The 14401-nt window shown below is 38.1% G+C and overlaps 1 protein-coding gene across 8 annotated transcripts; it reads left to right on the forward strand.

Moving 5' to 3' along the window:
• The first annotated feature begins 291 nt into the window (after positions 1–291).
• Positions 292–9966, forward strand: tcea3 (transcription elongation factor A (SII), 3). Of its 8 annotated transcripts, none has more exons than XM_057340589.1 (23): positions 292–510; positions 1418–1480; positions 2320–2425; positions 3166–3271; positions 3430–3591; positions 3675–3770; positions 4234–4323; positions 4812–4898; positions 4973–5098; positions 5486–5587; positions 6283–6372; positions 6563–6658; positions 6763–6816; positions 7291–7350; positions 7512–7577; positions 7693–7755; positions 7901–7960; positions 8176–8327; positions 8448–8503; positions 8607–8762; positions 8993–9139; positions 9252–9323; positions 9436–9966. In XM_057340589.1, the coding sequence occupies exons 1-23, from the start codon at positions 442–444 to the stop codon at positions 9442–9444; spliced, it is 2088 nt and encodes a 695-aa protein (XP_057196572.1). In that variant the 5' UTR covers positions 292–441; the 3' UTR covers positions 9445–9966. The 8 variants fall into 8 exon arrangements, with proteins under 8 accessions (XP_057196572.1, XP_057196573.1, XP_057196574.1 ...); XM_057340590.1 differs by having other exon boundaries at positions 4997–5098; XM_057340591.1 differs by lacking the exon at positions 7291–7350.
• The last annotated feature ends 4435 nt before the right edge of the window (positions 9967–14401 follow it).

The following is a 14401-nucleotide window of genomic DNA, read 5'->3' on the forward strand; positions in this document are numbered from 1 at the left end:
ACGTGCTTTGACTTTTTTGAATACTTGTATTACATTAAGTTGCAATTAAAATGCTAACGAAATACCCGAATTTAATATCAACAGTGCACGGTATGCATAGATAGAAACAAAACACAAGCAGCTCATGCATCATTTATCTTTAGTATGTCTGCTTCAAATGTCCCACTAAAACGAGCACTATTCAATACTCTTAAAATTCACTCTGAACTTTTGTCGCCCTGTGTTAACGTCTATATTTAGGAGCAGTTATGAATCGGGATTGATTGACACCTCCGACTGTTTTAAAGGTCCCGCCCCCCTCTACTCAACTGACCGTGCAGGAGCAACTTATGCGTGGGAACAAAACTTCGTACATTTCGCTTACTTATTAAGGATTAAATGAAATAACCTATTACAAACGTATCAGTTTTTTAGTATTTCATAGTAATTAATGCTTACACGATGACACGAGAGGAGGACCTGTTGCGGATTGCTAAAAAGCTAGACAAGATGGTGTCTAGAAATAACATGGTGAGGTCCTTATTTTGACGCCAAGCTTCACTCTGTTTGTTTTCGCGTGCAAACTTCGCACGTGCTGCTTATGGATAACTTATTTAGAGTTGTTTCTTACTTGTGCGCTTTTAATTCAGCTTTAATTCACACGAAGGCGCGCAGCGTGCTTGTTTAATGTTGCAAAAGTGCAAGTAGTGTTTGTAATAGACGCATATGTGACAGAACAGGTGCAGATTTACGTGCTTTATGATTGGTGCGTGGCAGATACGATCAACGCAGACGTTCGTATTTGTGAATACGGGGATTGATGAAAGGCTGTGTGTACATGTTTTTATATTTAGATCAAGTGTGTGTTTCCTAGTAGTAAATGGCACAAGGTCGTGGAGGCGTGACTGTATTTTTTCTCGGAATGCGCGCATGGGCACAGCACCTACCTCTGATAGTGATGCAATAGTCATAATGATGCATAGCAAAAGCAATGCGTACTATATTTAAAATTTCACATCAAAACTATTTTATATTTTAGGATATTCACAGAGAATTTGTATATGTTGTGTTGACGATTCTCTCTTGCTATCTCTTGGTATCACAACTTTGAAGTTCCCATGTATAGTTTTGAAGTTCCCAATAATCAAGGACTCTTTTCCTTGATTATTGAGTTAAAGTCATAGAAAACCTCAAAAAAAAATCAAAAAATCAAAAACGTTTTAATAAAATAAAAAAAAACGAATGAAAGGAAATTGAGTTAGCACAATTCATATATTTCTGTCTACAAAATTCTTTCAAACATTTAAGGGCATGGCTTCCTGTCAAAATGGTTTTACTATCACAAGAAACATTTCAGTCAAGTAAGTATGGCAATGTTACTGAAATTATTCAATGATGTTTTAAGGTCATTATTATTATGTCTTACCTGTGTGTGTAGGATGGGGCTCTAGATCTTCTAAAGGAATTGAAAAGTTTCAACATGACGCTGAAGCTACTTCAGGTATGTCCGCTAGATCAATTTTATTGACATACTGTATTGATTTTCTATTCTAGGAGAATATAGCTGCAAAACAGCCACATATCCAGCATAGGTAGTGCAATAAACCATATGCACACACGCATTGTGCTGTGCGATTGATGTCATTTGCGCTCTTCTGGGAAACTGATATACTTCCGGTTAGTATAAAACGGTTTAGTATTCCATTTGGGACGATACTACTCTTCTGATATTCATCAAGCGTAGCGTTAGTTCTGGCAGGTCACGTGAGTTCAGCTTGCATCAGCTGATCACATCAGGTGCAGCTAATCAACGTTAACCAATAGTCATACAACACACACTAGACTGTATCCTATTTAAGTTGCATTTCTTTGCTCCTTGTCAGCTGCTTAATCGTGTTGCACTTCAAACCCACCTCCTCCTTATCTGCCTGTATCTTCGGATCTTTTAATTGAATCCTGTTACGCATCAGGAACTGTTCTGGTTCCCCAGGTGGGGGGACATGTATTGCTGCGCTCCTGCTATGTCCATGCAAGGCTGCATGGACGGGCAGAGAGTTTGCCCAGAACAGTTTCATTCCGCCAAACTAAATATATGCTATCGTTAAATAATTGACGACAGTGGTCCCGACAGAAATACACTAGATGGTTGAGTGCATAGTTTAAGTGCATAGTGTATAGTATGTCATTTTGGACACCGCTTGGCATTTCCTGGAACTACATGTGTAAATAGTTCTTCTTCTGTATCCCATATTAAGAGTTTCTGCACGAGAGCACCCTCTGGTTTTCATATGTGCCAGAATTTAACCGTAATTCTAAATTAAGATGTTTACTTGTTTACAGGATACAAGAATTGGGATGTCTGTTAACGGAATAAGAAAACATTGCACAGATGAAGACGTGGTCAACCTGGCAAAGGTTCTTATCAAAAACTGGAAGAAGCTTTTAGGTGAGAAAGTGATTTTTTTTTCTTTTCAAGATCAAAACATTAATTTAGTTTTAAAATGCTTTTATACTTTTTGACCATTCCATTTCCTCCGATTAAATAAAACCTGTCACAAGAAAACCTCAACAAACATAAATGACCTACTTTGCCTGTCGTTGTTTGCCAGACAGACATCTGTGTTTATTATTACGTTTAAAGGGATACTTCGCCCAAAAATGAAAATTGTGTCGTCATTTACTCACCCGTCGAGTTGTTCCAAATCTGTATAAATTTCTTTGTTCTGATGAACACAGAGAAAGATATTTGGAAGAATGCTTGTAACCAAACAGATTTGACTCCCATAGTAAGATTATTTTTGTTCTGTTGAACACAAAAGAAGACATTTTGAAGACTGTAGGACAGCAAACAGTTCGGGGGCACTTTTGACTACCATTGTATTTTTACCTACTATGGGAGTCAATGGGGGGCAAAATCTGTCTGGTTATAAGCATTCTTCCAAATATCTTTTTCTGTGTTCATCAGAACAAAGAAATTTATACAGATTTGGAACCACTCGAAGGTGAGTCAATGATGACAGAATTTTCATTTTTGGGTGAAGTATCCCTTTAATTTACAATGCTTATTACATTAATATGAGGCTGATTGGAAATAAAACAAGATTTATGACATTGAACAGATAAGATCATTGACAACAACAACAACCCAGAAGGTACTGACAGTTTTATTCCCCTTTTGAAAACCAGAATCAGCTCAAAACCAGAAGTCTGAAAAACCAAATGAGGTGAAAAATGGTAATTCCACCAAGCCGCCAGGGTCACCCAACAGGACGTCTGCTGAGAGAGAGTTAAGGTATATATTTTTGATAACTAGAAAAATGAAATTGAAAGCTTCGGGAAGCAGATAAGACGGAGGCCTAGTATTTTACACAAACATTAAGATATGCAGACGGCAATGTGAGCAAAGACTTGTGGTTTACATTATGATGTATAACCTGTTTGTCTCATCAGTCCACAAAGGTCGACTACGGAAATTAAACTCGACTTAGCCTCAAATAAGAAACTCGATGACAAACACCGAGAGAAACGAGATGCCCACCTGAGAAAAGAAAAAGAGGAAAACGATCACAAAAAAGAGAAACAGTCTTGTAACAATAAAAAAGAACCTGAGAGGTGAGACACCTCCCTGCTGGTTAAGTTCTCTTACCCTTTAAAACTGTGCAGTTGGATTGAGGAAGTTTTTGTATTTTGTTTAGGAAAGATACATTGAACAGTGATGTAGTCCCCTCCCCTTTGCCGCATTCGACTCCGCCCCCTAAGAGTCTTCCAGCTGGGGAAGTGAAGAGGGAGAGGTTAGGACTTGCATTTGGTTGAGTCATGTGCTGTTTTGATGTGAATGTGATCAGGAAGGTGCACTCAAGAAATTTTATTGGGGTGAAAGTCTTTTTTTAACCTTTAAAAGTCTGAAAAATCTGAAAGAAAAAATTGTTTTATATCGCATCTAAAATATTATATTAACACGGTCTGGCTGTTTGCATGGATGGTTTTCAAATTGCTTTCTGCGTGTTTTAAAGATGCATTCAGCAGTTTTTCTCTCATTGATCTAATTGTATGCCTGAGAACAGTCATATCGCTTGCCTTATAAAACCTGGGTTATCACATGTTGAGAATGAGCCAACATAAGCCTGTTTCAATGGTACAACAGAATGACTCACCTTTTCATAACCTGTAACATCATTGTGTTTCCTTTTTCATGAAACCACTGTCCTTTTACTTGTACGCCATCTACTTGTTAAAACTTTCACTTTTGTTTAGGAAAGATGCGCCTGTTGATTTTTTCCCTCCTGCTTCTCTCAATTTTCACCCTCCTTTAAGACGCTCATCCACAGACGTAAAGAAAGAGAGGTCAGACTGCTTGTCATTTTGTATGCTTGACATAAATATGATAGTTTTGGTTTTCGTCTTAATAAAATCATCAAAATGTAATTACTTGCTCCACCTCTGAAACAAATGTTCTTTTCCACTGATGTCACCAAAGCCACTTAGGTTTTAATCAATGGGTGTTGCTAGTGGACTTACATTCGTGTCCGGCTCCATTCTGATATGGAAAGCCGACTTTGAACAATTCAATCAATCATTTACAATTGATGACATCAAGTACTGCCCTACATTTATGTTTGGCTACACTCTGAAATGCGTCACATCAAGAAACTAAAATGGGATGCAAATACCATCTCCTATTGACTTAATGTGTAAGTGTAATCTAGTGCAATTTATTATTAATGTAATCCATTGATTATCAGACGTAGATGTCAGACAGTTGGTATGTCCACAGGCGTGTGTAGATCTGGAGTTATAAATGCTGGTTGTGGATGTTTGCATTTCTTGTGCAGAAAAAATCCTGTGGGCTCTTTACATTCTACGCCTCCTCTTCAATCACATCTATCTAAACATCCCATCACAAATGGAAAGAAAGAGAGGTTAGCAGCAGCTACATCCTTTCAATTTAACAGATGGTGATTTCTCATTGTCAAATTAGCAACCCGGTGATCAGTGAGACTGGATTATCTTTACGCAGGAGAGATGTTCCTGATCCTCTTCGTCATCCTGCTCATCTTCAACCTCCTCATCCTCCTCCTTTTCCCATCCCTAAGCGTTCATCAGATATGCAGAAAGAGAGGTCAGGGGACGCACTAATGAGACCATGTCAGGGATAATGTACGGCCAGACAGTAATTATCGCAAAATGTTTTGTCATAACGAAAGACTGGCTGTCAATTATCCTGCTTATTATACAGCTGCTTAGCAAATGAATAAAACCATGAGCGTGAATTATTGATTAGAGGTTAAATTATTTTATTGTCTCATGTAGATTATCCTGAAGCATCTGCTAAGAAAAATAGACAATGCAGGCAACACAGCAACACGATTACAAAATGAATCACATGTAGCACACATCCACGAGTAAATAAAAAGATAAAAAAAGATGTCTTTAGCAATAGTAGTAAATATTACGAGCGCACGAAGGTGATTGGGAGTCATCATGCACCGTATATTTATATCCACAGGAAAGATGCATCTGAAACTGTCCCTTCTGCTCTTCATCACTCTCTGTCTCAGCATTCTCCTCCTCCTCTCAAACGTCCATCTGTTGACTCGCCAAAGGAAAGGTCAGAGTGCTGTCGGTTAACAGCATCTTTTGTGGTGGAAGGAAATGAGCACAGTCTATTATAATATTTTTGTAAAACTTTGCAATAGTGTGTGAAAATGGTTATAAAAATGATAGCTGTGAAAAATATAAAATCAGTTTTATGATTTTAAAATCTACTATTTAGAGGTACATGTTTTTGTTTCATTCTGTGAACTAATAACAGTATTTCTACCAAATGTTAAATAAAAATATTGCTTCTATTTGCATTTATTTGCAGAAAATGAAAACGGGAGAAACAGGTCAAAATAACAGAAAAGATGCTGTGTATTTTTTCAGACCTCAAATACTGCAAAGAAAACAAGTTCATATTCACTTTTAAGCAATGCAACAGTAATATTTCTACATGTATTTAGGAAATGTTCAAAAATAATTTTGTGACAACATTGATTTTATCACAGCTTTTATGGGTGTTGTCAAGCTGTCAGTCTTTCACGTTGCTGTTGGATGACTCTTGAGGTTTGATTTTGTTGAAATTCAACGGACACTGGACTTGAATGGCCACATTACATCTAGAAATGCTGATTAAATGAACATTTGCGATGGTCTCCTAATTTTTCCGCCGGCTGTATAGATAAACCAGCATGACCATAAGTGCTTCTAGTATTTTGTTGTTCTTTTTGGAACGGCACATTAAAATTTTATATTTGTGCCTAGGATGAAAAAAGCTCCTGATCCGAATGCCCCTCTTCCTCCGTTACCCTTTCACCTTCATCCTCCTCAGAAACAAGAACTGAAGAAAGAGAGGTTAGGGCTTGGTGTGTTGTTTTAGTTATCTAAAAATGTCTGTTCACTTTACTTTCAGGCACTGCAGCACACTTTTTACTTTTTAATATATCAAATAATATATAGCCTTATATATTTGTGAGATGACACCAAAAATGCGAATGTAAAACGTAGGGGTGCTCATAAATAACCAGTGACTTCCTGTGCTTAGAAAAGAAACGGCGGATCCCAATGCTCCGCTCCCTCCTGTTCCTCTGCATCTTCAGCCCCCTGTAAAACGCCCCTCATTAGACACGAAGAAAGACAGGTCAGGGTCTGATGAACTGGAAAACACGTTGACACAAAAGCTGCTGTGCCTGTGCATTGTTTTGCTTTAATTACTTATTGACGACTGAAATTGTTTTGTTATAGAAAAGACACATCAGAGTTGAAGCGGCGGTCGTCCGAGCACAATGAGAAAGACAGGTCTGAAATGCATGAGATGCTTGCTTGACTGAAGTGAAATTTGTGTGTTTGGACTATTGCTAAAATACATCTCACCCTGCTTGTACCTGTAGCGTTGAGAACAACCCCATGGTTGAAAAAGGGATTTTTGATGTGTTCCTCGAAGAGCATGGATTCGATTGAAAGCGTGGATTGATTAAATGTTGACTAACCCAATGCTCTGTAAATTGCTTGGAGCATCAAAGCATCGATGCATCAATAACTTAATTACATTCGGCGAATGAGTTCATGCCTTGTGAGAATGATTATTGTGTGCATTTATGCATTTGGCCGACGCTTTTATTCAAAGCAACTTGCGATGCATTCGGCTTATACATTTTTTCAGTATGTACGGTTTGTTCCCTAGGAATTGAACCCATGACGTTTGCACTGCTAATCAGTCGAGCCACAAAAACAGCGTTTGCATCCCATAATAAGACGATGCTTCTTTTACAGAAAAGATCCAAGAGACAGTAAGCCACTCAAAAGGCCTTCTGTGAAGATCAAGATTGAGAGGTTAGGATAGATGTGTTTTGCAACAGAAGGAAGGCAGAGGGCAGCAGCAGCTTATTGGATTATTCTTATTTGTCTTTGGAGTTTAAGGATTGTCAAAGCATATGGTTTCCTCGCATCCATTACATCAATACAGATTGTCATCTTTTCGCTTTTTTCTTCAGAAAAGATTCTACAGATTCCAAAAAGCAGCTTCCCAGAAAGCCAAGCCTGGACGGACGGAGAGACAGGTCTGCTCGCACTTCTAAACAAAAATGCTTATCTGAATGAATAATGTGATATTTATCATTTCTCACACTTGTGACACTCTGACCTTTTTTAAACGTTTGGCTCTTTTTACCGCAGTAAGGACTCCAAGTCAAGCCATCATGCTTTGAAACGGCAGTTAAGTGAACCTAAATTAGAGAGGTACTGTCTCATTTTAAAGTCATTAGTAATGTAACCTACTGATCCCTTCAAGCAGACATTTACCTAAATGGAGTTTTGAAATAAATGTACCCAATGTTTTGATGCCCATGAGGAAATGTTTGCTCTAAACTCTGATCTTTTCTAGGAGAGACTCCACTAGCTCAAAGTCTGGCAGTTCACCTCAGGCCAAGAAATCTGGTGAAAGGCAAGAACTATATTTACCGTTGACCACCGATACACCATATGGTTTTGTTTTTCTTTGGGGAGTTTCTTGCCAGCGGCATCGTCTAAAAAGTCTTTATCAGTTGTAATAAACCCCTAAATGTGACCAGCCAGACTGGTAACCTCCCGAAGGACAGGTAATCAAAAATCGGGTTGCCAGATGCTCATAGACTCCTGCTTTTTGTTTTTCCTATTCAGCAAGGGTAAACCAGAGACCCCCACAACCCCCACAAGCCCCCTGTCCCCATCATTCAGCTCCTGGGCAGGTCCCCTGTCACCTCATCTGCAGACCGGGGATTCCATCAGAGACAAATGCATTGAAATGCTGGCCGCCAGTCTGCGTACAGATGGTACGCACAAGAGCAACTAACACTTGACACCCACACATACAGCAGATATAGTGAACGTACTGTATATTGTAATGATGCTCACAGTATATTAAACAAAATTATTCTGTCCTTTCCTCTCAGATGATTACAAAGACTATGGCGCAAACTGTGAGACCATGGCGGCAGAAATCGAGGATCATATCCTTCCCTTAAAAGTCATATCGTCATGCTTTGCGAATTTCACCCTATGTGATGAATCCTCTTCAAAGTAAGTTGGACATCTCTTTAACTCTCCTCCCACATATCTACCAGGAGATAAAAGCCACAGACATGAAATATAAAAACCGAATCCGCAGCCGCATGAGCAACCTCAAGGATCCCAAGAATCCCAATCTGCGTAAAAACGTCTTAGCTGGAGCCATCGAGCTGAGCCGCATAGCAAGCATGACTGCCGAGGTACAGAGCAAAGGCGTACAGTACAGTTTAGATGACAGGGTGTAATTTTGAACCTCTTTAAACATGCATAAATGAGAGGAAACGAAACGATGGGAGTGTTGTTTGGCAAAAGCTCTCCAGGTTTCTTGACAGGATACTCTTAGTCTCTCTAGATTCTACTATTATGAGGGTTGGAATAATTAGGCTTGAAATGAAATACTGTATGTGGCGCTATGTGTTTGCTGTTGTAGGAGATGGCCAGTGATGAACTGAAGCAGCTGAGGAACGTGTTGACCCAAGAGGCCATTCGAGAACATCAGATGGCCAAGACCGGTGGAACCTCCACTGACCTGCTGCAGTGCGGCAAGTGCAAGAAGAGAAACTGCACCTATAATCAGGTGCGTCAATAAAAATGTATTTAGTATCAGCTGTAGATTTGTACATTGTACGTTAGATTGTAGATTTTCTTTTCATTCATTGGTTTCTGAGGAATGTTTTGGGCTTTAACAGGTGCAGACCCGTAGCGCTGATGAACCGATGACCACCTTTGTGTTATGCAATGAATGTGGCAATCGCTGGAAGGTCAGAATAATCTACTTTATAGTTTGTTTTTATAAAAACAATCTTATCTGCAATGAGTTTAAATGCAGTAAAACAATGCAAGTAACAAATGTCTTTTAATATTTTTTCCTAGTTCTGCTAACTTTTGACCAGAACCCAAACATCAATGATGCCAATGGATTTCTCGTTTTTTTAATATAATACAAGTAATATATTTGATTCTACCATAAAATGACCCTGAATTTATCATATGTAAATGAATTATATAACTCTTACAGAGGTTCACGACAAAAGTTGGAATGGTGCTTTATATTCATAATGCAAATAATGGTTAATTACCTTGAAAATGTAAATTCTACACTTTTTATACGCTTTTATGAAATGCCAGAAGTTTATTTCACGTTTCAGTTTTTTACTTAAATGACTCAAACTGATTAGTCAGTTTATTGCATAGAACTTTAAAATCGTGGGGTCAGATGTTAAAAACAAGAAAGAAACCGAACAGAATTTCTAATCTTTCTCTGACAGATGTAGCAGCTCACTAGTGAAACCAAACAAAACATTTTTCAAATCATGATGATACATGAAATGCTGTAGAGAAATACTGCAAAGACTAATGATTAAAATATATGTGATATTGACTATCTTTTGTGGTTTTAGTTTTTTTTTAAAGAACTAGTTTACAGAACGGTTTTTGTTTACCAACATTCTTTAAAATATCTCCTTTTGTGTTGTGCAGAAGACAGAAAGTCATATAGGTGTAGAGTAAATGATGACGTAATTTTTTCAAGGTCTGTTTATTTCAAGTTTTGTGATATACAAAAAAAGAAGGAAAACCCCAAACAGCGCAGTATACTGTAAACACCCAACCTATCCCACCCCTATATACATCAGACATAAAGTATCAATAAAATTATTAAAAATGATAATTATAAAATTATAATAGAATATATATTTTTTACATATACATCCATCTGTATACATATACACACATATACACATTTTGAGGATTGCATTCCCTACTTGAATTTTTCAACAAATGACAAAAGGGTTGCCAGATTGCATACAATTTCTGGGTAGGCCCTTGAAGAGAGTATATTATTTTTTCCAATTTAAGATATTGCATAATCTCTCTAATCAATTGAAAAACAGAAGGGGGTCTTTCCATTTTAACAGAATAAATCTTCTGGCAAATAGTGTGCAAAAGGCTAACATTTTACAATCATAATTCAATACAATTTTATTTATCACTTTTCACAATGTGCATTGTTCCAAAGCAGCTTTACAGGAGAAAATAAGACAAACAGAAAAACACAGAAAAGGTAAAAAAACAGCACAGTGCATGGTGTTTATAGATCATTCTAATAACTAATATCTAATAAACGCATTCTGCCGGTGAGCAAACCAACACGGCCCTGTGGCAAGGAACCCAAACTCCAATGAGAAATAAATGGAGAAAAAAACCTCGGAGAAACCAGTCTCAGCCGGGAGGGCCAGATCTCCTCTGACGTGTCATATCTGCACTCAGTGACTGATTAAAAGTTACTGAGTAAATGTTTATGAAGAATAGGGAGAGTTTATTAGTTGTGATTTAGGAAGTTTCATTTGTTGAAACTGTTTAGGTCTAATTTGGTCAATCATAACTACTTAGGTGCATGTTCAGTGCTGTCACACCAAATATAGCAATGAGAGGACATGGGTCTATTGGCAAACCTATTATTTCAGAAAGTGCATCAAATTCCGGAAGTTATATAAACTTCCATAACATATCTAGAAGGCTCGCACCCTGCCTACATCTATCACAAATATGGTCTAGTCGGAATTTAGATAACCTATAACCTTCGACCAATGAAGCTGATGTATACCTTATTGCACAGCCAGATGTCGTTGACATATAGACGATGAATAGATCTGTTTAATGATTACATTTTTATTTTGGGGTGAACTATCGCTTTAAGCAGGGGCGTAGCACAGAATCTCGGGCCCTGTGCCCCTCCACGTTATATATCAAGTAAATTTTTATATTTAGATATAATACAGCACTGAATCTCATTTCTGTATGAATTGAGATATACTTGAATCTAAATATATCACCTCAGTATGCCCTTAAACATGAATTGACAGTTTAACTATATTTAATTTGAATTGTGTTTCATTAATAGAGGCGATGTGCAGTAGTCCAAAACATTACACATTTAACTATTGAACAGTAAAAAATCTATTACTAGTACTAGTACTGCATAAATGGTAGTAATAATGCCTTTAGACAGCAGTTAGACTGTAACTGAGATTAATATTTCTTAAAACGTTTAATGCCAGGTTGAGTATGTCAAGACAAAATGGCTCCCCTCTTATCAATTTTTATTAAAAATAAAAAGGCCTAAATACATTAGCACATCTTTTTATTACCCTGTTGAAAAAAACAGCATATGCTGGTTAGGTAGGTTTTGAACCATGGTAGCTGGTCATGTGCTGGTTTAAACTGGTCCTGAGCTAGTTTAGGACCATCTTAGACCAGCACATGGCCAGCTTAAACCAGCTACCTTGGTTCAAAACCTACTTAACCAGCATGTGCTATTTATTGATCTTTTTAACTTTAGCATGCTATTTTAATTGAATGTTTATATATTATTAGGGATAAAATGAATATGTCAGAAGAACTGCCTCAACGTCATACAAATCCAAAGTTGACCTCAATACCAAAAAGCGCGAGATGTTTGTCGTTTGTCCCTTCATGCGCTCCATAGTTCGGTGTACATAGTTTTCAAATGATTGTTTTAAAGTTAGCAGCCTGCTGGGAAGTGGGAAATGGAAAACCCGGAGAGGTATACACGGATCTCTAGCGGAGTGATAACAGAATGCAGGGATGCGAGTCCATTCCACTTCACTCGTACAGCCTATCGTGCAGTTCGCCGTTGCATGCGTGCTGTGCTCGTGTGAGGCATTACAGAGGTCTGCCGAAGCTTCTCAAAATTAGCAGAGAACAGAGAAGTTGCACAGACGTGCTGTATAGTCGCACAATTGTAAAATAATAATAAATATAATTTCAGGAACTTCAAGGCCCCTCACATGCCAGGGCCCTGTGTACTCAGCCCCCCTTTTCCCCCCACTCGCCATGCCCCGGCTTTAAGGGCTTGAGTATGAAAGTGAGGAAAAGGTTTGAATGTGCATGAAGAAATAATAAGCTGCCAGACGAAGATTGGGCATTGAAATAGCACGTTTTTCAATCATGTTTCAAGAGGCAATAGTGTTTCAGGATGTAGAACTGTTCTGCGATATTGATCATCACAGGTCTTGGGTCAGCTTTTGATGGGAAGTGTAGCACCACGGACAACTCCACTTCAACTCACTCCTGTAGTGTTCTCTAAAATCCCCTGAAAATGAAAAAGGACACACCAACATATGCTACTGCTGGATTAATCTTGCTTACACTGTCGACTTAATTGTGATTTAGTTGTCATAAGTTAAATACACTATAAAATCAACAGGTTTGACTGCTTTAGTCATTTCAGTGAGTCGAAATCTTAACGCTACAATAAATCTTGATATACTAGAGAACTGTGGCATTAATATGTGTTTCGATTGGAATAACAGGCATAGTTAACATGTTGATTAGAAGGGGGATTGCTTTGGCTTAATTTTGTCCATATAGTGTACAATTAACACAAATTCAGGCTACTGTTTCGTTGTAGGATATTTTAAAATATAAGTCGCACTGTCACTCCCGCTATAATTATGTAATAGAAATAATTATTTTTTTGTACCTTGACAAAAAGGAATCTATTGGTCTTGAGGGTCGAGTAGATCATTTTTTCTTGACGCTTTTGGGAAATGTGTGTTATTGGTACTGTATGTCAAAGTCCCCCCTCGCGTTTCATTATTCAGGGCATTTCCTAGTGACGCAATCCGAGCTGAGCTAATGACGCCCCGTCACTATATTTGGGTTTAATAAGTACCCTGGTCCTCGATGCACAATGTTTAAACGAGGATTACGAGTCTGTGTGAAATCATCCCTTTTAGCGCAGAATCTTCACTCATGTTTCATTACTCTGTTACTCAACCTGCCCACTCATTACAAGAGAGCAGAATTAAAGGCTGTTAATGGATGCTCTGCTCCTGACAGCATTTCCTGCGGGAGAAAATAAATGCTGTTGGGTAACTATTCCCGCCTGGTGTGTGCAGCTTTGCAGAAAGCAAAAGTTATTTCTCCCGGGCTCCGGCGGATAATTGGATGCCCTGCAGGTATGAGAGCTCCTCAGTCATTTTGATGCTCTGAGCTCGAGAGAAGCCGTATTATAGCTTTACAAAACCGGTACAAAATCAAATAGATATAATGAGATCAAGGTGTAAGATAGAAATAAGAACAAACTTGCATTACTTTGTTGATGTTGTGCGAATCACTTTTTCACCCTGTGCATCTCTCAAGTAACTAAACCTGCTTGGTGAGCTTTCAAATGAGCTGAGGAACTGTGCGGTCAGCAATTATGTTAAGCTGTCACAGTTAGGAAATCTCTGTAGTGGAATCCTGCTGTTATGCAAAATCAGCCTATATTTGTTCCCTTTGACTAATCATGTGTGACAAACTAATGCCTGAGAAACCTGAAGTGTAAAAAACAAAACAACAATCCTGTAATTTGACGTGCCTTTTTGGGTGTTCTCAAATATATATATAAAAAAAGATGACAAATTTGCCAAAAAATCCCTTTAGCACATGGCACCAATCAGAGCTTTAGAGCCGTAGCTCCCTGGCTGAGGATGAAGTGAGTCAGCTGTTCCCATGACAACTACATTTTACTGAGAGAATCCATTAGGCCCTCTTGGATTTTTCAAAGATATCAAAGGGCTAAGACTCAATCTATCAAACATCTAATGTATTCCATTAGACTTTAGCCATCGTGACTTTAGAAAGTGCAAGAAGGATTTTACTACCCACTCATCCTGATAAAATATTAAAAACGGATTAGCGGAGTCCTCTCTATGCAAATGCTTCCCAGATATGCATCTGTTGTCACAAATAAATAAATGGCTTTAGGAAATTAGTTACATTTTATAAATCACTCGTGTAAACTGTCAGAGTTTGGAAGTTACGGTACGACTAG

Source organism: Triplophysa rosa, linkage group LG8 (genome assembly GCF_024868665.1).
Source record: "Triplophysa rosa linkage group LG8, Trosa_1v2, whole genome shotgun sequence".
Classification (NCBI taxonomy): domain Eukaryota; kingdom Metazoa; phylum Chordata; class Actinopteri; order Cypriniformes; family Nemacheilidae; genus Triplophysa; species Triplophysa rosa.